The sequence below is a fragment of the Heliangelus exortis genome, chromosome 1 (genome assembly GCF_036169615.1).
Source record: "Heliangelus exortis chromosome 1, bHelExo1.hap1, whole genome shotgun sequence".
NCBI lineage: Eukaryota > Metazoa > Chordata > Aves > Apodiformes > Trochilidae > Heliangelus > Heliangelus exortis.
In genome coordinates this window covers 15,753,968-15,778,734 of record NC_092422.1, presented here as the reverse complement: position 1 = coordinate 15,778,734, position 24,767 = coordinate 15,753,968, and the positions used below count along the sequence as shown (strand labels likewise).

The window sequence follows — 24,767 nt, the reverse complement described above, 5'->3', positions numbered from 1 at the left end:
TGTGATTGTTGTGTTTCAGTAGTGTCTGCGACTTGAAAATTTTCAAAAGCTTCTGTAAATAATGATAGTTATGATAGTTTTTGGAATATTCAATTTTTGTGAGCTAACTGTTCCAGTTAATTACTGTACATCTTTTCTGATACATAATGTTTTAGCTCTGATAGCTTAAGGATATAAAGGTTATAGTGATTGTGGGAACAGGCTGTATTTTTATTTGGACCTACTCATGCAATTGAAAGCAAGGGAAGGTCTTATTTTCCTTAGGTCCAGTGAAGCATCAAGTCCAATGTTTTCAGATGTGCTCAGCTTGATTTGTGATTCTTTAAAGCTGTAGAAATTGAAATTATTAGGATCTGAATTTTATAGTAGATATATAGTATTTATTTTCAATGTTTGTTTCTAGGTCCCTACTCATGTAGATAAAGAAAGAGTAAGGTATTTTCAGGATGATGATAGTATGGACCTGGCAGATTTGGTCAGAAATGAGAAGATGAGAACAGCAGAGGATCAGAACTCACTCTTCATGCGTATGGCATCAAAGGTAAGGTGTTGTGTCTGGCTTTTTAATTGAGCATCTTATTAAAAACACCAGGGAGGACATGAGGGCTCAGTGCTCTCAGTACATTGCTTTTGGTTGAGAATTCAGATAATCTTGAATAATAATCAAGTCTTTTGTCAGATGGGCCTGGTAAATGTTATCAGAGTGATGGAAACCTGCATGCATGTAGGAAATGTGCACTGCATTTGCTTCATAGAAATGATTGTGCTGTTCCTCTGCCTGTAGAATTTGATGCATTTGAGATAAACACTTATAGACAGTGTTGTACATTGGTAGGTTATATATATATATGCCCCAAAAAAGCAGGTTTTCCCCATATTAGTGACAAATAAAGCCAGCATTTTCTTAGTGTTCAGAATATCTTTTTCATCTATATGTTACAAAAATCTATGAGATTTGAAGCAAAATACCTGAAATTCCATCAGAATTTCCAGGATAATGAGATAACTTATGTTCCAAACCACACAGATTTATCCATTATAGTTCCCTGAGCAATTCCACTTAAAAGAACAGCTGGCTCACAGGCAGATACTGCAATGCAAATGAAATGATTCATTTCTGTCATCCCAAGTGAATAATAAGGGATACTTTCTGTGCTTGGCATGGAGATATTTGACAGAGATGGTTTCCAGTAGCTATGACATACACACTTTTCTCTAGCACACTTCAAATTTTACCACATTACCATTCTAGTGTTTTGTGAACCACTGAGAAGGTTTTGAAAAAGCTTGTTAGCATGGAATTAGTATCACCACAGACAAATTTGTTTTCCCATTTATCTAGAAGGCAGACAAGATCCCAGAGAGCAGATTTTGAATACTGTTTTTTCTTCTCAAATTTCACAGAATCATAGAATGTTTTGGGTTGGAAAGGAACCTAGAGGTGATCTAGCACCAACCCCCTTGCCATAGGCTGGGATACCTCCCACTAGACCAGGTTGATCAAAGCCTCATCCAACCTGATGTTGGACACTTCCAGGGATGGGAAACCTGTGCCAGTGTCTCACCACCCTCACAGGTTAGGAAGCAGATATTGCTTCCTAATTTCTGACCTAAATCTCCCTTCTTCAAGTTTAAAACCATCCTCCCTTGTCCTATCACTACGTGCCCTTGTAAAAAGTCCCTTCCCAGCTTTCTTGTACAAGTACTCCCTTCAGGTACTGGAAGGCCACAAGAGAACTCCCCAGAGCCTTCTCTTCTCCAGGATGAACGACCCCAACTCTCAGCCTGTCTTCATAGGAAAGGGCTTCCTGTGCTCTGATCATCTTTGTGTCTCTCCTCTGGACTCCATCAGCTCCATGTCCTGTTTATGTTGGGGGCTCCAGAACAGGACACAGTGCTCCAGGTGGGGTCTCAGGAGTGTGGAGTAGAGGGGGAGAATCACCTCCCCTGGCCTCCTGGCTACACTTCTTTTGATGCAGCTCAGGATACAGTTGGCTTTTTGGGCTGCAAGAGCACACTGTTGGCTCATGTTGAGCTTCTCATCAGCCAGCATCTGCAAGTCCTTCTTAGAAGGCTCTCAATCCATTCTCCACCCAGCCTGTATTTGTGCTTGTGATTGCCCCAACCCATGGGCAGGACTTTGCACTTGGCAGTGTTGAAGCAGAGCTTCTGGAGGTTAAAAGAAAAAACAAATCCAGAACCCAACCATTATTTAAAAGTGCCTGTCTTGTCTAAGTAAGGGGAGTGGAAAAGCAGTCTAGCATAGCAGACTTAGAATTAAGTTTTGATAAGAAAGACTGAAACTTTATCTTGAGGCAATTACTTTAAGTAATTATTTTGAGTTTGCTAAAAGCACAAAACTAGGAATTAAAGTCATTGGAAACAAGAAGTCTGCAGGAATATGGTTCTGAAAAAACCCACCCAAGGTATGATTTGTGCATTTAGGAAAGTTAGGTAATGCCAGAGAAACTAATGAACTATTTGCATTAATATCCTTTATAGATGAAGTAAGAGTGATTTTTTTTACATTTTTTTTTCCATGAGTCATGATTTACACGGAATAAATGAAAAACAATCTGAAATTAAGTGTCAGTGACTTTTAGCTCAAGTCTATAAAAATCAAAAAAACCCTTGAATTTCAGATGAATGATGACAAATGACTAAGACTGAATGGTCCTCACTTAACTGGTGTGCAAGAAGTCAGGTGTGACATAGTTAACTGTGAACTTCTGAGTACAGTCTTTATTTCTCCTGAGGAAGACAGCATGTATAATGGCAAGCTTTAAAAAGAAAACAGAGGGCAAGAGTTAGTGGTTATTTTTTGTTATTAAAGGTTAGCAGTGGATTCATCAGGAATCTATTATGTTCAAGACATACATAAACTTTCTAAAGGAAAGGATACTTTATGACCTGACAATTTGTTATGGTTACAGATTTATTCAGGCCTGTTAAAAATGGAGGTAACTGTAAATTTTAAATTACAGAATTTCAAAGTACAAAGCTTTTTTTTTTCTCTAACATTGTGAAACTTAAATCTGAACTGATTCTTAAGATTCAGTTTATAGAGTCACTGGAGAGATGTACATATTTTAGTGGTGTGAGTCATCTGTCCTATTTTGAATGCCGTCAGACAGACATTATGGGTATGAAAGGAATTGATATGTCTGGCTCAGACACAGGAGATTATGCTGTAGAGAGGGAGAAACAGATCCCACCACAGGTATTGAGGCAATAAATTCAGATGAAAGTCATGGTTGATGAGTACTAAATTATGGTAATCATGAAGCTGAGTGAACTCTGCATATACTGCAATGGGCTGTTACTGCTTGGTGTGAGTGAGAGTCACTGTGAATCTGCAATGTCTCAGTCCTGGTGGAAATTGTAAAAGAAGGGAATAAAGGAAACATTTTAAATATATAAGGCTACTGTAGTGCACCCAGGGTGTACCCGTAACTTGAATGCTGCCCAAGCTCCTAAAGCATTACCCTATGGTCAGAGTTACAGAACCGTGGCCATCTGAAGAAAACGCAAGTAAGCCAAAATTTCTTCAGCTTCGGTGGGGAAAAAGGTAATATAGAACACACAATTAACATAGAAGTGTAATAGAAAGCAACTGTTTTCATTTCTGTATGAACGTGGTCACAGAGCAAAGTCTAACATGAAGGAGTGTTGGTTTGTTGGGTTTTTTTGGTTCTTTTTCCCGTGGAGAAACAAACTGTAGAATTCGTGCTGTAGAGCATGAAATTCTACGGGGGCCTTAATTGTGAGTGGGAGGAAAAAGCATACAGCACTTTTGTAAAGTACAGTTTCATTGGTAAATATTAAATAGGGATAGCTAGACAGGATTTTGGTTCAGGATTTCCACAGTGAAATGGTGAAAGCTGCCAGTGTGTATCAGAACTGTCAGTTCTTACACGTCTTCTTTATGCTTTTCCTCATACTTCTTAGCCATTGCTGGAGATGGATTTTGCAACATAAAGTGATCACACTGGGTTAGAGTGAGAAGCTGAGCTTAGTAGATTTCATTTAAAGGTTTCTTTCTTTTGGGACATTGGTTTTGTTTTCTTAAAGGATAATTTTTTTTAATAATTGTACAAGAGGGTATTGTGTTTCCTGGCTTATGCAGCTGCATTATTTTAGTTTGGGAGGGCTCTGAAGCTCTGAAGACTTTAATAAGCTTTGGGTATATATGCTGTATGCTATGTTTCTTTTTTGTTACCAGGCAAAGATGAAATGCATCATCCTGTTTTCTTAGATCAAGCTTCTTGAATGAATAGCTAGCTCTCAACTAAACTTTTAAGATTGATCCATATTATTTATTTACTTGCAAAGTGTACTGGAGAATGTGCTGAAAATAGATGTTTTTCAATTCTGCTCAAGATGAAGTGTTTTTTTGGTTGTACAAGAAGCTTCTGCTACCATAATACAGCCAGATGTATCTCACTGTGGGTTCTGGGGAGGGTTTTGTTTTGTTTGGAGCTTCTTTTTTTTATGGTCAGATTATATTTTTCCATATTGTCTACATCTTGTTCAGTCCAGTGAATGTTCAGTGACCTGCAACAAAGTGGCTCTCTTTGGAGAGGCTTAGAGCTCTGGTTATGCAGTGCTATCACCTTTACTACCATCTTTAATTCAATGTGGATTTCACAATGTGAGCAAACAAGTTGAGCTGTCCCTGTCTTCACCACCTCAGTCCTGTGCAGCCTCTTTGCTCCTCTGTCCTGTTGGAGCAGCCAGCGGTGTCATTCCCCATCCAGCTGTGGCTGTGGCCAGCAGTGATTACAGCTGAGTGGATAGAATACAGCACTGTTATTTCCCTCATGGATTTTCCCAGGGCTTTTACCACTTGCCCTATGTTAAAGAAAAGAAATGCTATGCTAAGAACTATGCTAAAAAAGAAAGTTCCAGCCCACACGGCTGTTGAGGACTGAGGAAACAGGCACTGCTCTCACAAACAGGAACAGAATGAGAAAGACACTGACATATTTTCTGGCTTTCAGACATCTGAATGCTCTGTTCCACATGAATGCTACTTTCCTGGTATTTAATCTTTCAATGGTATTTCAAAGGATAGATAATAACATAATGTGATTTTTGTAAATGGAGATGGGGATGTTGAAATAGAAATATATTATTCATAGAAGGATTTACTTTCTTAACTTGGACTTGAAGAAATTGCAGCATGTGGACCCAAAATTTCTATCTGTGAAGCCTCTGTGTAATCACATTGGCAAATAAAGGTTGATAAAACATTTATTTAATGCCTGACTCCCACTCAGATTCACTGACTAAGCATCTGTTATGGTCAAGCATTACTTACCAGTCTTTTTTTTCCTGACATGTAAGATCTCCTTTTCTCAAGATATCTGGTGGAGGAAATGTGATCTCCTTGCTGTTTGTTTGCCTGTTAAACTTATGTTTTAAATATAAATGAAAAGCAAATTCCAATTTATCATTTCCCTCTGCCCCATTCTTCTTTTTCTAGTTGTGGTTCTGATAAAACCCAGTTGTGCATGAGACCTATATCCTATTACTTCTTCCTTCTGTTAACAGCAGGTTGATATTGACATCAGTTATCTTGGTTCGAAATACCACCTCTATTACAACCATCCCGTGCATGGGATTACCCTTATGAATGTCATTAAAAAGTGCCAAATCTTTAATTTTCAGTGGTGAAAAAGCTTTTTGTAAACAAAACATAAAACTCAACACTAATCTTTTGGATACATTGAAAAAGCAGGAGTTCAATCAGATTCTTTTTCACTGTTACGCCTAAAGAAAAAAAAACACTTTGATGTTACTCTATTTCTACTTTTTTTTTTTTTTTTCAGCTTGGAAAGCTCACTGGGGTGTCACTGGTACTGAAGTATCACTATAGGGTGCAAAAAAAAAATCAAAATATTTGAAAACCTTTTTTTTTTTCCCCCTTTACAGTTTTATAGTACAAAGTATGTGTAATGTCTTGGGTTTTCACTAATGATAGCTTTAAGGAAACTGTCTGTAGTTCCTGCTGTTCTTGACTGTATCAAGTAGTTCAATTTTCCCAAATTCATGCTGCTAAGACTTACGTAATTCTTTCACTTATGTCAATAAATGCTTGTGGGTGTATAGTGACTGATTTCTAGAACATTTTCTCAATACAAATTACACATAAATTTTGACCATAAACTTATTTGATTTAAATATCTCTGCAGTTACCTCTAACATGAATTAAAGTAATGAAGAACACAGAACAGTATTAGTAATGCTGACCTTCATCTTTGGGTGTAGTAAAGAGATATGCTGGCATTAGAGGTTTGCAAAAAGGGAATTTGTATGTTGCCTTTCCTTGGTTCTAAAGTCTGTAAAAATGGAGAAGTGCTTACAGTCTTATCAGTTATACTTGCTGTACCAACCTACCTGTTGCACATCTTTGCATTTCCATCACTATAGACCAAAATAATAGTCTAGAAACATTTTAAAAGCTAGAGTAAAAAAGTAGAATGTTGCTGCTGGTATGTAATAAACCTTCATGAATTATGTTGAAATTACAAGATATGCTGCAAATGAAGACATGTGCAATGCAGTCTTTTCTAGGCATTTAAGTTATGGCCAGGGATAACTGTAAAGTTAATGCTACCCTTTTAATAGCAGAATTCTATGGCTGTGGGTATTTTGTTTGGCTTAACTTTCACTGACTTGCATATAAAGTTTTATCTATCCTAATAACTAATTATAGCAAAATCTACAGTTTTCATTTAACCTAAGTGAAGCAAAAGTGAGCATGGTCCCTAACCATTGAGCAGCACTCTGCTATTTGTTTGTGGTTTGACTTCAGCTGCTCAAAGGTAACCCAGATCTACCTTTCCCATCAGCACGATTCATAACATTTTCCTGTCAGTGTCATAGGCCTTAAAAGCCCTGCATTGTTTTATTAAAATCCTTCAGTACTATGTGTTTGACATATTTTTTATTTCTCTGGGACAGTAGGTTTGGGAAATGTCTGTATGGTGAATTACACAAATACAAATATCATTGCAGCTCTGAGACAGAGAGATCAACATAGAGATGGCCACATGAATTCAGATGTCTGTGGTCATAGGGAGATTAGAGTTGTATATAGAATTTACTTGATAAAATTCTGCCTTGATGTGGCTTGAGCAAATGCTGTTTGAAATCAGAAAGACTGTTTTCAGGGGTGATTTTGTTGTAAACAAGAAGTGCTGAGTGCCAAATAAATTTAAATGTGATGGGATGTAGACATATGTGACTTAGGTTTATATTCTAAAATAATAGTTTATTCTTCTTTATTGAAGCTTCTCAAAGTATATTGTGAGTGCAACATTCCACAAATATTAACTCTGTCATTTAAATTTGACGTCAGTGTTGCTATGACAATGTAAGACCAAACTGATACATTTATACAATCTATAGACTTTTTTCACAAATTTTCCAAGCAGATGCACTTTTATTAGCTTATATGGAAGTAACTTTGACTATGATTGTGTTAGCAAGAAAACAGGAAAAGCTGAAGTTCAATAGCTGCATGCAAAATAAAACAAAATAAGCAGAAAAGTATGTGTACAAAAAAGCTGCAAATAACCCACACTAGATAGTTGCAGGTATATATTAATGTTATTATATATAACATTATTTTGTTACTGTCCAAGCTGCAAATTTTATGCAAATTTCAGAGGAAATTTGAAGAGGGGGAAAAATTTTTAATGTATCAATAACAAAAAGTAATCACTTTAAGCATACAGTTAAGATACAGTTGCATCAATCTGAACAGTTGGCAGAAATATGAAGCCTACCTTGCAATGTACCTGACACAGATCTGCAAGAGGTAGTTTTGGGGTTAGTTCTGTAACAAGGTGCCCAATGGCTTCACTAATGTAAAACATGGAAAAAATAATAAAATAATGTTATAAATTTATTAATGGAAAATATTATTTATTCTAGTTATTATGTTAAGGATTTCACCAGCAAATACAATGTTGTAGTTTTTGCCTCTCTCAAATCCTTCTCATGTATGGCTAATCAGATGCTGATCTCAGGAATTCTTTTACTAAACAGTTATCAATCTCTTTTTTTTTTTGAATTTTGGACTCATTTGCACACATTAGATCTGTCCAAGTGAGGACCCTAAAGATAATTTTTATCTGCTCCTGACACAAGTTTGGAAGCTTTCCCTCACCTCTATTCCAATGTTTGTGTACTACAGGCCTTTCTTGGCCAGACCAAGCAAAACTGTGGTGCTGTCTCTGTTTAGTAAATGAAAACTGCACCCTGATTGTGGAAATCAGATCTGTCAGACAAACGGTAGAAATTTCACAGTTGTAGAATTGCACTGCAAGGTGTAGGAGGCTATGTAATTTTGCCTGGTCCTAAGAGTACTGAAGCTGCCTGAGCATTTTCTGGCTAACCAGTCCTTGCCAAAAGAGAAGGACAGGTTGGAAAACAAAGGGTGCATATGAAGGAAGAATGTGACTGATGAGCCCAGAACAGAAAAGTGAAATAAGGAAGAGGAGACAGAGTGGAGATGATCTGCCTTATGAGAATATTAGTTTAGGTTAGCTCTTGGGTTTGGCCAGTGAATGGTAGAAACAAGGCCTTCAGGTGCATTGTCTTTATAGATGCTTGAATTTCTTAGACTAACTTGAGGTAGTCCAGTGATGTTTTTTAAAAGACATTCCAACTTAATACTGATACACAGAAGTGACTACGTGCTCCTTTCCCATCTCTTCATGGCACCTGAAATGCAGCAACTGCAGCATCTGGCAGAGTGAGGAATTAAATATGCAGCTTCCAGAGTGAATTGACTTTCATGTTTAACAGGTGGGATGCTTCAGCTGATGCAGAACAGCAGCTGTCCAGCAAACCTAATACATCAGCATAGTTCCTTCTTTGGATTTGTACTAACTCTGTCTTTTGTACATAAGAATATATGTATGAAATAAATCAGTTTTTAAATGATTACTCGCTTTCCTCCTGGCATTTTGGAAAACACTCTCTTGTTCTTTCAACTCCTCTTTAACTAGTTTGGAGAGATTTTCCTATAGCCAATAATGCAATTGGCAGAAAACACTGGGAACCTTGTTATAAAAGAAAGAGTGTAAATTTTTGAAAGAGAATTTCCATTTTCTTCCTGAATAACTTTTCAAAAAGGACAACATTTAGGATAGCAATTAAAGAGTACTCTCTGGTCTGCCATGGTAGCAGGTATATTTTACTTTGAGTTCTAACACAGTAAAGCTTCTCATTTGGAGGATTCAGGGGATAATTGCATCTAAGGAATTATGCCATTAAATAACAAAATACTTTTTTTTATTGCTACTGGCAAAGAATGTGTGAGTGATGGTTATTGCTGTCCTTCCAGTATTGCAGATTAAATGTCTGCCTTGTTTTTAGGGTAGAAATAATTGTTGAATGGATTTTCCCACTTACATCTTATTTCAATAGGAATACACAATTCTTGCTGGATTATAATTTTGCCTGATTTTAGGTTTCCTTCCTTGCTGAACCATTTTGAGGTATGTTGAAAGGACACTGTGGTAATACAGGAGTTGCAAAGAAATTTCTGTTCCTTTCATGGCAGTTATTTTCAGAGTTTTAAAGTATATCCCATTTTAACATTCCTTTAAAGTCATCTAAAGGATGTGATAAAACATGACAAGAAATTAAGATTCAGGAACAGGCTGACCATCTGCAACTTGGTCTCTTTGTCTCAGAACTGCAATATAATGGCACCGTGATACAAACTTAAGACTTGGCTAAAGGTCTCATAAACTTCTTATAAGAGAGAAAAAGGGGAAAAAATAACCCCTTGTTTTTCTACTTTTCCTTGTCTCTTTTTCTTCAGCAAGGGAAGCTGTATAGTGTATGCCTCAAGAGCATCGATTTGGACATGAATTATTAATGACTGGGCTCTTCTATTGTTCAAGCAGGTTTTTTGGTTTTTTTTTTTTTTAGACCCTGCTTATTTTTAGCACTTACTTAATGTCTGAAGCTAGGGTGATGATTTCTTGAGCTGACTTGAATTCCTTATTGTCTTCTGTTGATTATTAAGTCTTGCAATGGGTTCTCTACTTCTGCTGCTTGTAGACACTGTAGTAGAGGTAATCTGAACCTGATCTGTGAATACTCCTGTAAATATCCCTTTACTATGGCTTCTCTCCCCAGAATGCTGCATTGCTACTTAGCTTTTCTTCTGCTGGTCATGATTGTACCAGGAGAAGCCAAATCTGGTCTTTAGACATAGCTTTTTAAAATTTTACTGTTTTTTAGGTGAGGATATTGGGATCCAGGTGCCTTACTGTATATAGCATTTTATCCACTGCAGAAGAAAGACTCCAGCCTATTTAATAAGATGAATATTTATTATTCATCACAGACAGAATTTTTGACATGTGTTCCTGTGACATCAGGATTTGTGTAAGATCTGTAGAGTATTTTTAAGGTGTTTTCAAAAGCAGTACTTTTGAGTCATGCAAAAACAAACCAGGGATTTCTGTGACTACTTCTAAGTGCAAGCAGAGCAAAATAAGAATGTATTCTCTGCTGCTGTGTGTGATATTCCTGATACCCAGGGTGTTTTGATTTCCATGCTTCCTCTTCTTTGTAGTCTGTCAGCTGCCTTTCTTTGTATGTATTTGCATTCTCATGGATGATTTTTATATTTATTTAAAAAGTACAAGTCTTCACTTTTGGCAATAACAAAATTGTGCCATTTTGTCTGTAGTCCTGTTTGGTGTTTCTTTTAGTGAAGCTTCAGTTTTACCTTATACTTATTTGACAGAAAAACAGAAACTTGATTTTTTGACAACACTAAATATTTTTTCTACAGCTCAGGAATATCCTGTTTATTTTAAGTATAGGCTTCAGCATTGCCATAAAACAGAAGAACAAAGTTGAACTATTGAACTGTTGATTTAGTCTGCAGTGGCTTCTCATAGGAAATGTACATAAGCAGTTAAATATATTATAGCTAAATAAAGTGATATTAAGGAGGCTGCTCCTCACTTGCTTGGCAATGAAAGCATTGAGTCTATTCCTAAGTGACTGGTCTGTGTTAGCTAATTCCAGTCTTCAGGAAAACGATGAGCTGTTGTCTGTGGTTTTTTTGGGGAAAGTTACTCATCTGCGCTAAGAAGTCTGAATTTCTTTTCATAGCAAATTCTGCACCTGAGATATGGCACACAAACTGCACCTGAGATATTTGGAAGAATTTCTTTAATTTGGAGGCTGGTGTTTCAGTTCTGACCTTCAAAACACCTTCAGTCCTTTGAGAGGGCTACTCCAGTCAGTATTCTACAATATATTTGGACTTGTGAAGAAACTTCTATGATTTTCTTAGCAATTCTTGGAGCAATACTATTCATATGTCAATCTGTCAAGAATCTGAAGGACCAACTCCCCCAAAATCAAGAAATTTGTATTGTGTACTGGGCTTTTTCTCCCTGTCATTTTGATAAGGAGGTTACTCAAACTACAGTCTGAAATACAGTCAAGTAAAGTATAAAATTATTACAGCACTGAGATGCGTTTGAATGCTTTTTACATTTGCTTTAGATATATATGTTGAATATTTAAGGTATTAATGGTATGTAATTTTAAAGTTATGAAGAGCAGCCAACACAGAAAATGGATAAATAATATTTAAGTTCTTAGAGAAGTTAATCTTTACAATCAATACTTGCCAAGTTTTGATTTAGGCAAGATGTCATGGGATTTGTTTGTCGTCAAAATTAAAAAAAAATAAATTGATAAATCCTAATGATATATATGTATTTAAAAAGTATTCTGTGAGTTATGAATCTCAGTAAAATCTGTGTACTGTCATTTGGGATTGAGTCCCATGACCACGTACTTGTCTTGCTTTCCTTTCCATTCATTGTCTCTTGATGCTGTTGCTGTCATCCCACTTTCTTACCACATCCCCTGTCACCTTGTGTCATCTTCAGTGTCTCCAGTTCCTATTTACAGACTCCATCCCTCCCAAATACCATTTAGGTGTGACCTATTCAGTTTGTGTGGGTTCCATGATTAAAATTCTGTGAGATTACACTGACCCTCAATGTCTTCATAGCAATAACAACTTTAGTATTTTCAGAATTCTTCCTTTTAAATGTAGCACATATAGCTAAAACGTAACAATTAATGAGCATACAACCTGTGGATCATTCAGTCTTGCTTCTGGTAACGGGCTACTTGTGTTCATTATTCATATGCAGCAAATTTTGCACTCCAGAAAAACTAAATATGGAAGACAAGGTCTGTTTTCTGCACAAAATGACTTAATGCTGTTCACTTGATAAGAGTAACTGCAGGCATGTTGTCACAGAATATGAAGTAGCAGGGTCATGGTCTGCTTATTTCAAAAGAGATGATCTAATGGATGATGATAATTATAATAGTAGAGGAGAAGGAGGAGGAGGGGGAAGAATAAAATAAAATGTATGATAAAATAATATTTAAAAAAATTAAGCATCTTTTTGAAGCTTGAAGTTATGTCAAGATAATATTGAAATACCTATCCTTTAACTGAAATGCAGTACTGGACACTTCTCACTGCTGTCACACATCTGTCTTGTAATACCTGTGCTGTTTGTGTGTATCAGTTTGTGTGTGACTGCTCTCAGGTGTGCTGCAGATGCCGTGGGGAAGGAAGCTAAGTATTTTTTCTGACTTGTTGCTTTATACATTTTTTCTGTGTATCTTTTCAGCTCATGGAAAAAACTGACAGAGAATACTACACTCTGGATGACATGTTTGTTTCCAAAGCAGCCAAAAGAGCACGCAGTGGGGAAGAGGAAGAAATGCAAAGAAGAAAAGCAATACGTGAGCACCAGCAGCTTGCTGCACGCATGGAAAAGTGCCCATATTGCTTTGATAGCAGTGAACTTCCTAAACACCTTATTATTGCAATTGGCAACAAGGTAAGGAAAAAACAATTTAACACAAATGTAAAAATAAAAAAGAAATAAAGGAAAGCAGTGTTAACGTTAGAATGAATAAGATTAACAACCAAATTGCTTTTATGAAATTATTTATTGTTCTGCATCTTATTATCTTTGCCTTTCCAGTTGATTTCACAAATTCCTCAAGGGTGAGGGAGAAAAAGATACAAATCTGTCATGAATGATAAAGCTGATCTTTGATAACAGAACTTCAGATTTGTGGGTTTTTAGAAGACAAGAGCAATAATGAAAGATCTCAGTGCAGAGATTAGACTGTATATGGATTTAGGGAAGACTAAGTCACATTGCACTGGAGGAAATGTGAACTGGTGAAGAAGTGTATCTGTGATATCAAAGAAAATTAAGTGGAGAATTCCATTTTTAAACCTAAAATCCTTTGGAATTCTGTTTGGGTGCTCCTGGTTCACTGGAGCTACTGATAAATCTTTCTAAAAACACTAACATTATTAATACCTTGCTTTAATTAGAAGGAAGTGGCTTTGTCTGAATTTTAGCAAATTGTGTATACATCTTAGCCTTAGCAATAAGAAGGTTTTTAACACTAATAAAAATAGGAACTTTGGGTTTTGTTCACCTTTTATAGGTATACCTGTCTCTACCTAGCAACCAGTCCCTCACTGAAGGGCACTGCCTGATAGCCCCTCTACAGCACCACACTGCAGCCACTCTTCTGGATGAAGACATCTGGGAAGAAATCCAGGTCAGCTGAGAAACTGCCTAATGCTCTGACATTTTTGTAAAATAATTGTTGTTTTGACTAATAATAAACTTGTTGTAAGTACCTATTTTTATAACTTCCAGCCTGGCATCTCTTCTGATTTTATGAAGGGAATGAATATGTTTGTGACATGGATGAAAACTCTAGTGGTCAAAAATTAAAAAAGGGGGATGTAGGGTAAAGAAACTGAAGAAAAGTTCTCATTTATAAGTACTGGAAAAAGTTGTCTAGAATGCTGCAGAGCCTCTCTTGTAGGAAATCTTTTAAACTAGAGCAGAGGAACATCTGTAGGGTGTGATTTTAGGTACAGCTGATGCCTTGCAGAAAGTGGAATAACTGGCCTGGAAGTAGGGATTTCCTTGGAAGTGCCAAGGAAAAGAAAAGGATTTTCAACACAAAAAGATCTCTTACAGTGAAACAGAAGCTGAGGATATCTTGTTTACTCATCTTCGTGTTTTTTGAGCTAATTTGGGTTTTGGGCGAGTTTCAGTTGAGAGCAAGCTCTCTCATTATTCCTCAAATAAAATTTCTGTTAGAATGCAATTTCCAACTTTTTTGAAAAGAATTCAATTTTTTTCAATTTAAAGTGTCAAATATGATAGATCCTTGTTTCCAACTGTCTTATCAAGACATTTGGAAGGTTTTGAGTTCTGTTTCCTTTGGAAAAAAAATCAGCAGAGCAATATAACAAGGTCCTGCATGTAAGAGTTTGTCAGTGACTGGTTCTCCCCAGCCCCCGCCATCAGGATTATTAGCAGGGGAAAACTGCTTACCTTTTACACCAAAATATAGGATACTACTTCAGACTAGAGAAAAGCTCCATTGCTTGCAGGTGCTTAGATTTAAAAGCAGGTTAATTCATTAATTTTAAATGGGTTAAGAGACCCTGATCTTGCCTCAAGTATGGCAGATGGATTCTCTGACTTTTCAAATTTGCTCCTCACATTGATTCTCATGGCAGATGTTATTTTTATATGGTATTGCCTAGGAAAATGTGCTCCTCCTAAGCAGGAAAGGAAAGGTGTTCTTTTATATATGACAGAAAAGCTTAAGAAAGTTGGATAAAAAGCAGGTCTAAATTCAACAAGTAGGGATTACGAAGAACAACAGAACATGGGGAAAAGTGATAGATATGTTTAATCTTCTGTTTCTCCTAATCTAACTAAATTTAAAATCTCCTAATTTTAACTAAATAGATTATAATTTTCTAAATTTTTATGGGAAAGAAAATAGGATAAGCAGTGCAGTTCCTTGTGAGAAAATGCAACCAGTTGGTAAAACCATTGACCCTGTGAATACATTCATATCCAGTTTAAACACTTACTTGCAACAAAGTACTTTGGGAGAGAATGGGCACAGTTTTGGGGATTTTTTTCAGCCTCTGTGTAATTCAGTAGGATGAGTCTGGAAGGCTTTATTAGGAGTGCAATCATACATCTACTCGGTGACTGGTATTCTAATGCCAGAGCCATTTTGTGTTGCTGTTGAGGGCAAAAAAAATTATCCCACTTTAAATATTCATTAAATGTTGTCATGTGCACATGTTTTACCTAACTGTATTTGCAGGGAAGTTTTTTAAGACCTGTTGGAATAAAGTAATAAATCTAAATCTTCTATACTGTATGCCTTCAGGCACTTGAACTTACGCTGTGTGTTTTAGAACAATGTGCTCACTTGCCAAACTAAATGTGAATGTCATTTTTTAAATACAAAAAGGTCTAAATCTTCCCATGTTCTGTATTTCCTGAACTGTTACATGTGTCAGTGTCGTATGCATCACAGCATGAGCAGAGTCCTTTTTCTTCTTCTGAATGATTTTGTCCTTCCCAGTACTAATTATCCTTGATAATTTGACCTACTCAGAATTTGGAGGAAAAGTGCAGTGTATTTAAAACCAAGAAATTGCAGTTTGTGAAAAGTTAGCTAACTTTTGCAGATAGTCTAGGATTTCCAGCAGATTTGTCTTTCAGTTCATACTGCAGAGTAGCAACTGTAATTAATAGTCCTTTCCAAACTTTGGTTTAATTATCTCACCAGTCACTTGCTATGGTGCATTTCACAAGTACAGGTCTAGGGGCTGGGGTGAGGAGAAGACAACAAGCTATCAACTCAAGAGTTTTCAGGTGCTCTGCACACCCAAGTCCCATATCAGTCATTGTACAGTGATCTATCCACTGGGCAGCATCTTCTAATTGTGTTTCATCACTTTTGTTAGGGAGGTGGTGGTAGTGTTTTTGTGTCACAGCATGGAGCAGCTGATTTGTTGTCACAGCTCAGCAGTTTGGGCAGACCAAAAACTAAAGGACAGAATTACTCTCTATTACCCCCCTGCCCCCAAAGGGAAAATAAAAGGGGAATAAAGGCTGGAGACTTGAAGTTGGAAATTAAATTGTAGCCAGACTCACTAGCACAGGGGAAAGGCAATAACATAAGGGATAAAGAACAAAACTTACAAATCTATCTACACAACCCGATTTTGATGGTGTCAGGGACAGGTGCCTGAGGGCCCCTTGCAGCAGGGACGACTCAGGAGAGGGCTCCAGGGCTCCTCCCAGCAGCCGATGGATTCGGATTCTGAGGAGCAGGTGGGGAGCTGGGGGTAAAGGAGCGCAGGGAACAGCGGCGAAGAAGCTGGGAAGGAGAGGAGGAGGGGCTGGGGTCTGCCTGACCCTGATAGAGCATGGGCAGGGAATGGGAGGGAAGAGACCCCTCTGTGTTCTGCCCCTCTCAGAGGCTAAAACTCTTCTTTCTTTAGTTCCCCAAACTATGATATTTGTGAAGAAAAATTCAGGGCACAAAGCCTGCTTTGGAGAGCTGAAGTACCTGGTTAATATCAACCACAAGATCAACCACAGCCCAGTGATGGCCAGACAAGTTGGCACTGATGAGTTCTTTTGTCCCCAGCTCTTTCTGCTGTGTCTGATCCCATCTTATAGCTGCCCATCTGCATGGGCAGTCACAGCCCCAGCAAGCATCAGAGGCTGCAGAGTCTGCTGAGTGTGTGCAGTCCCTGACACTGGAGCTAGCAAAATTAAAAATTTAAATACATTTTTAATAGATGCAGCACCTCATCTCTAAGGGGAACTGGTGACAGGCTAAGTGTATTACAGTGTTGCATTTGGTTAGCTTTCTTACAGTCAAGGTGGTGGTTATAGGTCTGGCTTTCTTTGGAGGCAGCATTAATATTTTCCTTAAAGGTCATGCATGCCTTGTGGAAATGACATTTAAAAAAAAAAAAGCTGTGCAATTGGAATGGGTGGTAGAAGGATAATGGTATCTAGAGTCAATGCAAGCCAATATATTAACTTAGAAATTATAAGTTTGGGACCTACTGTTAAAGCTGTATTGTTCTATGTAACATCACAGTTATGAAGTTCGACTTAATTTTAATTTCAAATATAAAGCATGTGGTATTTAGTAAAACTGATTTGTAGTGTTAATTTGAATCCATATTTCTCAATAATTTTCTAGACTCTACTATCTTTCCATCTTAGGAATTATAGTACATGTTAAATTGTTGAATATTATTGAATTTTCCTGGTATGTTTGCTGCTGTTACCCATTTTATTATGAGTTTATTATTAATATTTATTAGTGAAATATTGCAAAGCATTGTATCTGAAAGCTTTGAAAGGTTAATGAGATTGCATTGCTTTTTTTTTTTTTTTTCTTTAAATAGATGTTCAGAAATACATTGGTAAAAATGTTTGAAGCTAAAGACTTGGACTGTGTGTTTCTTGAGACAAACATGAGTATGAAGAAACGGTACCACATGGTATACGAATGCATTCCTCTTCCAAAAGAAGTAGGAGATATGGCTCCAATCTACTTTAAGGTACATGAAAAGGTTTTTTTCTTAGGTAATTTGAATATATTTATCATAATCCATTTATATCTGGAAAACTTCTTGTATTCAAGTATTGTTCTTGAAAAAATGGATTTTTTGATCCTACTTCTTGATCCATCCTTTGATCCTACTCCTTGATCTTGAAACAAGCCCTGTGAGGTAATTCTGTTTTTCAAGTAGTGAGTGGGAGAGCTGTACACCACTGTGCAGTTGCCTCAAGTCTGCTGTTTTGACAAATACTGGAAGAAGATGCAAGAATTGTAGTTCTCAAAGTGCTATAAGGATTGCAATACTTATCACTTAAGTTCTTTAAAACCCCATACATGTGCTTAGGCAAGCATAAAATGAGAATATCAACTGTTTTAGAAAATAACAATATGCAATATTTCATCCACATTTTATTTCAGTAGACCCAAGTTTTCCATGTATCTTGAGTCTCCCATAACAGTAAACAGGAGACAGCATGATAGATATTTCTGCTACACCTTTCTGGTGTCTTTCCACTGGCTGTGAGGAAAGGCTCACTGACCTCTCTGTCTGGACGAGAGACCTTTAAGTTTTCATCAACTAAATTGTGATTTTCTTTTTATAAGTAAGTGACTTTAATTTGTTCATTGAAGTACTATTTTTGTTTTTTCTGAAAATAAATAATATGATTGTTTTTTCATGAAGTGAAGGAGTCAGTATGATGAACAGCAGTGCAGTAACTTGTACCACATTTGAAACTCTACACCTGGTTGATTTCATCACAGTGCTTCAATTGCTGTTAAAACTTCTGTTTTGTCTGAACGGTAATGTAAGGATGAAGTGTCAGATTTAGTGCAGTGTCAGATGCATGAAACTTTCAGAAATTTTCACCATTAAAATACACAGGAAATTAAATTTAAATGGCACCTGCACAGTATTACACTGTACCTACTTCCATATTATGGGTGATAGAGAAGTAGCTTTAAAGGCTTTTAAGGACAATCAGCCTTCTAAGCTGGGTTCTGCTCTTAGTATTTGAAAAAGAAAAACAGAAAAAAGGCCAATTTATTGTAGTGAATTAATAAGTCTTGTGTTAGCCTAATGAAAGGAATGCAACCTTTTACTTGAGACTTGTTAGAGATAATTTGTGTCAGGCAAAAGTTAAATTTAAAAAAATAAAAGGATGAATAGAATTAAGTGAGATTGAGGATATTATACAATGCCTTTCTAAAGTATGTAAATTCAGGAAATCAGAATGTTTGCCAAATACAAAGTTACTTTGATAAGAAATAATTGGTACTTGCAAAGCAATGTACCACACTAGATTGAAAGTTACTTCTTTGCGTGCTGTATGAAGGACTGTTTTCACTTTTCAATAACATGATTTTACAGAAAGCTATAATGGAGTGTGATGAAGAGTGGTCTGTGAACAAGAAGTTAATTGATCTTTCTTCAAAAGATATTCGGAAATCTGTAAGTAGTGAAATGTATTGAACATGGAATTTCTCAGCAAATTCTCATCTTTTTTCATTAACTGTTTCAAAGAGAGAAGAAAGGAAACACATTTAGAATAGTGGATCAAGGGATGGCATAGGCATGATGAGAATTAAGATTCTGACTGAAATCCTCACTGATGTTAGGGAAAAGATTCTCATTTATTTCAGCAGTAGGTGGCCTGAGTTGCAAGCATTAGTTGAGAACAAAGCTGGTACTTTGAGGACCTGTACCAGCATAATTGGCTTGATTAACTTTAAGTATTAAGGTAGATCAAAGGTTTGCAAATTACTTTCCTGGAAAAAAATATGATGTGTCATTTTTATTAACCTAGAACAGCCTTTTGTGTTGCTAAGTTTTTGAAGCAAAAGTGTAAATACCATGAGTCTTTTTTTCTGTAACAGGGGAACAGTACCTTATCTGTCTCCTGGATACTAAACTGAAACATCTTTGTACATACAAATCTTAAAGGAATAATGCTGAAACTTTAGGATCAGAGATTGTTACATCCTTTTAATATTAAAGTGAAAGATATTTGGTGTACAGACTTTATGATGAGTAATACTTTATTACTAGGTAGTAATAATACTTAATTTCTGGAAGTGTCTTTTATTAAATACAGCACCTTTGCACTGAAAAGATCCTAGTTTAGGAGGAAGAGGAGATGAGTTTGAAGAATGAGACATGAGGTCTGATGTGGCAAAGTGATTCACCTGGAAAATTTGGGTCTGGTTTGGGGCACAGTATTTTAAGACTGTTACAGGAGAGGTGAGCATAGGTTAGAAAACTTAAGAATTTGGTTTAGAGGTTGTGCAGTCTAGGAAAGCCTGAAAAGTGATGTGATGGTAGTTTTCTGTATATAGAAGATTGTTTTAAGGAAAACAGTACTTAATTATTTACTAGTGCTATTGGGTACAGACAAGAAGGAATTTGTAGCAAGGACTGAGGGAAGACCTTAAACTTATGACAAATGTAAACAGAAAACAAAATAGAGATGTTTTGGTTATCTTCTGCTCGTTGGTGTTTCAGAACAGGGAAGGACAGCATCTATCACAAATAAATCAAGTATAATTTTCTTGAAATGTGGTAGGCTGTCAGGATGTTGGATTCTCTTAGAAGCTACTTAGCCATGCATTTTTATGACTTTTATATACCCAACTGAAGGTAGGCCAGTTTTCAGAGTAAGTCATGTAACTTCTCAAAGACAGTACATCTGAGTGTAAATTTTTGTAGAGCTGTGTGACTTTAACATTACTACAGGGTAAAGGAAATGCCTGTTGCCTTCAGCAGGAGTACATGGGAGTATAGTTTAGAGACTGAGCTGAGATTTGGGAACCCCAGGTTCCCAAAGTTGGAGGATTGTAATAGGAGATGCTGGTTCCTTGAAGGAGGGCCAGATATGACTGAGACATCATTTAATAGGGCAGATTGTGTGCAGAAATTGGGACTGTGGTGTCCAGAGGCAGAGCATAAGCCCTTGCACAGTGTGAAAACCATCTCTGCTGCTTCCTCTGCTCCCTGCAGCAAGGGAGCTGGGGGTGGGCAGCAGGCTGGAAGGGGATGGAGCCAGGAGAGCTGACCCAGCAGCAACAGCCAAAACATCACCATGTTATCAACAATGATTTAGTCACCAGTCCAAAGCTCAGCACCTGTGGGCTGCTCTGATGAAAATAAAACCTGTCCCAGCAGGACCCGAAACCTTGCTGGACATAACTAAGATGAAGCTGACATTTTACTTAAGATTTCAGCTGCTCACCCATTTTTTTCTTGTTTCATTATTTCTTTTTTTAGATAATTTAAAATGCTTTATTTCTGTTCTACATTGCCTTTCTGTATTAAATCTTAATTATTTTAATGTGAACTTTCAGGCAATTTATGCAACTGTATAGAATGTATGGAATTGTGAAAATTGTGCAGTTGTTTGAATTGTAATGGAGGAAATGTTTAGGTATTTAAGGCTTTGGTAAATCTTATCTGTACAGGAACTTCCTCAAAAATAGAAAAGTGGGAAAAGAGTGGACTGAAACAGCAGAAATTACTTAAGAAATGCTGCAACAAATGTGTCCCCTTCTCACTCTCAGAGTGGAGGGTCTCTTCTTGTGGTAGGATAACCAGCATTTTCTCTTTAGGCTGACTGAATTGTTAAATTATCCAATTTGGCAAGTTAATGATAATTTCCAGTCATGTAGTGAGGTTTTCTGTCAGAGTATTCTCCATAGAGGTGTTTCCTCTTCCCTATGGGTGTCAGTCTCTGGGTAATACCCTGTTACCACACATCTTTTCTTTAATAAATGCAACTTGCTGGTGGTTGTTTTAAGATTTCTCCTCAACCCATGTAATTTGGAGACATGGAGTCAGGAAAGGATTTGCTCAATGTGCCTGCTGCTGCCTGCTCCCTCTCCATCTCTTACCCAGGGCTGAGGCAGTGTCCTCTGGAGGTTCTTCCACCCAGCCATCAGCTGCTCAGTTTTCATTCTTTTTGTCTAGTTGTTGTGTGTTGTTCTTTCCACTTGCCTGTTTGTTTTACAGTTTGTCTGTCACAGATTTAGATTAGACAAACTTGGTTTGAGAGAGGGTTTAAAATGTGATGCTATCAACTGTAAAAGCACTTCTAAATTCTTGAAGTTGTGGGTAGATTAACTAAATGCCTACACTCTGATAAACATCTAAAAATGCATTTTGTGTGTATAGGTTCCTAAAGGATTACCATACTTTTCTGTGGACTTTGGCCTTCAAGGAGGGTTTGCTCATGTCATTGAAGATCAACACAAGTTCCCACATTACTTTGGAAAGGTATTGTTATGTAAAATATTAATTTCCCAGTTGTACTCTATTTTGTAAATTTTAAGTAATTAAAAAAGATAGTGCCAGAACAGGCACTTTGATGTACCTTATTCCAATTTATGAGCCATCTTTTCTGGGTGAGTCATTGTAACTTAGTTTATTCAATAAAGGAATTATTGATTTCTTCACTTACTTAGAAATGTGATTTCATATCCATGTTTCTTTTGAATTAATAGGAACTCTAGATTTTTGACATGTAGTCTAATAGGTGGAAAAAATACTTGCATCTATTTAGAAGGAAGAAAATGGAAGAAAAAATAATGTGTATCATCACCATAATGTTCTCAGATAGGTGCACTGGCTTCTGGTTTTATAAATCAGGGTTGCATATACCTACAAACTTACAGAGAACTCCTAGGATAATACTACATTACTCCATGTAGTATGGAGAGTATAGTACATACAGGAAGAGCTGCAATGAAATCTTCCTGTCTATACTCATGTCACAGCAATCATTTATTGGAAGAGTCAATATTGTGAAAACATTAAGAGTGAATGGGAAGAAATATATCTTATTTCAAGAAGAATTAATAGCAAATTGGGCAACTTTGTTTTTTCTAAACTTCTCTTTTTAGCCACAAATGTGCTGATATATTAATAGTTTTCTATGTTAGGATATTTAGGTAGTGCATTGCTAAGTCGACTGTCTAAAAACCACAGTTCTAATTTTTTAATTGGTATATATTTCAGAATTTTCAGTTTTAATGAGTAGCACTTGAAGAAAACAGTAACAAATGATCTCATAATTTGAAAGTATGTATTTCTACATTGTGGTAAAATAATGTTAAGTAATACCATCATAGAATCATAGAGTGTTTGGGTTGGAAGGGACCTTAAAGATCACCTAGTTTTAATCCCCCTGCATGGGCAGGGACACCTCCCTCCAGACCAGGTTGCTCAAGGCCCCATCCAGCCTGGCCTTGAACACTTCCAGGGAGGGGGCAGCCACAACCTCCTTGGGCAACCTGTTCCAGTGTCTCACCACCCTGAATCTCCCCTCTTCAAGTTTTAAACCATTTCTCCTTGTCCTCTCACTACACACCCATGTAAAAAGCCCTACCCCAGCTTTCTTGTAGGCCCCTTTCAGTTATGGGAAGGTAGCTATAAGGTCACCACAGAGCCTCGTCTTCTCCAGGCTGCACAACCCCAACTCCTTTAGCCTGTCTTCACAGGGGAGGTGCTCCAGCCCTCTGATCATTTTAGTGGCTCTTCTCTGGACACGTCCCAGGAGCTCTGTGTCCTTATGCTGGGGACTCCAGAACTGGACACAGTACTCCAGGTGGGGTCCTACAGGAGCAGAGTAGAGGGGGAGAATCACCTCCTCAACCATCTGTCTGTGCTTCTTTTCATGCAGCCCAGAACATGGTTTGCTTTCTGAACTTCAAGCACACACTAATGGCTCATTCTGGTCCACCACCGTACCCAAGTCCTTCTCCTCAGGGCTGTCCACAATCCTTTCTCCTCCCAATCTGTATCCATGCATGGGATTCAACAAGGCTGGGAGCTACAGACTGGGCACAGAGTGGCTGAGAGCAGCCAGGCAGAAAGCAGCCTGGGAGTTTGGGTCAACAGGAAGCTGAACATGAGCCAGCAGTGTGCTCAGGTGGCCAAGAAGGCCAATGGCATCCTGGCCTGTATCAGGAACAATGTGGCCAGCAGGTCCAGGGAAGGTATTCTGCCCCTGTACTCAGCCCTGGTGAGGCCACAGCTTGAGTCCTGTGTCCAGGACTCAAGTTCAGGAAGGAGATTGAGGTGCTGGAGCAGGTCCAGAGAAGAGCAAGGAGGCTGTGAAGGGATCCAGCACAAGTCCTGTGAGGAAGGGCTGAGGGAGCTGGGGGTGTTCAGTCTGGAGAAGAGGAGGCTCAGGGGAGACCTCATCACTCTCTACAACTCCCTGAAAGGAGGGGGTAGCCAGGGGGGAGTCGGTCTCTTTTCCCAGGCAGCTCTCAGTAAGACAAGAGGGCACGGTCTTAAGTTGTGCCAGGGGAGGTTTAGGTTGGACATTAGGAAAAAATTCTTTACCGAGAGGGTGATCAGGCATTGGAATGGGCTGCCCGGGGGGGTGGTGGATTCTCTGTCCTGGAGGATTTTAAGAAGAGACTGAATGTGGCACTCAGTGCCATGGTCTGGTAACCACAGTGGTAGTGGATTAAGGGTTGGACTTGATGATCTCAGAGGTCCTTTCCAACCTTGCTGATTTTGTGATTCTTTGATTGCCTCAGCCCAGGTGGAGAACCTTGCACTTAGCCTTGTTGAACCTCATGCAGTTTGCATGAGTCCACTTTTCAAGTCTGTCAAGGTCTCTCTGGATGGCATCCACAGGGATAGTCATTTTGCAATAAATTTTGTAACTTTGCTTTTATCATTAATCTATCTTTGTTCTACTTGCAAAGGAAATAATTGGTGGCATGCTGGACTTGGAACCACGGCTCTGGAAAAAAGGAATCAGACAGAATTTTGAGGAACAGAGAAAGAAGGTGTTGGAGTTTGCCCAGTGGTGGAAACCATATGACTTTACCAAAAAGAAAGAATGAGCACATCGCTGAAGTCAAGGACTACATATGCCATACATTTTATTAAAGGATATTTCATATGTTAAGAACACCAGTGTGTTATGTATTGCTAATAAATTTTAAAACCAAGGATATTGTTTGATGTCCGTTTACATGTTTCTGGTTTAGACACTGGATCACATTAATGTGCAAATAAGGCAAACCACAACTGTACAGTTTTTATTTTTTTATTTTTTAACTGACCCCAAAGAATACCATTCATGTGGCTACTGTAATTTTTCAAAATGGAGCTTTTGTTTTTGGGGGATTTTTGTAATCTTTGTGGCAACTATTTTTTTAAATGTTTTATTTGTCATAGAGCCAGTGCTTAATTACCCTGGTGACGGGTGACTTTTGTAGAAAATGGTGTAATTTTAAGAACATAA

General features: G+C 37.6%; 1 protein-coding gene across 1 annotated transcript in view; it reads left to right on the top strand.

The window, feature by feature from the left end:
• CWF19L2 (CWF19 like cell cycle control factor 2) overlaps positions 1-24,478 on the top strand; it is a 64,870-nt gene extending 40,392 nt beyond the window's left edge. Inside the window, exons 12-18 of the mRNA XM_071734699.1 lie at positions 404-541; positions 12,705-12,917; positions 13,543-13,659; positions 17,357-17,512; positions 18,884-18,964; positions 21,677-21,778; positions 24,223-24,478. Of these exons, the coding sequence (XP_071590800.1) occupies positions 404-541; positions 12,705-12,917; positions 13,543-13,659; positions 17,357-17,512; positions 18,884-18,964; positions 21,677-21,778; positions 24,223-24,363 (948 nt within the window). The 3' untranslated portion in view covers positions 24,364-24,478. The remainder of the gene's footprint in view (positions 1-403; positions 542-12,704; positions 12,918-13,542; positions 13,660-17,356; positions 17,513-18,883; positions 18,965-21,676; positions 21,779-24,222) is intronic.
• The last annotated feature ends 289 nt before the right edge of the window (positions 24,479-24,767 follow it).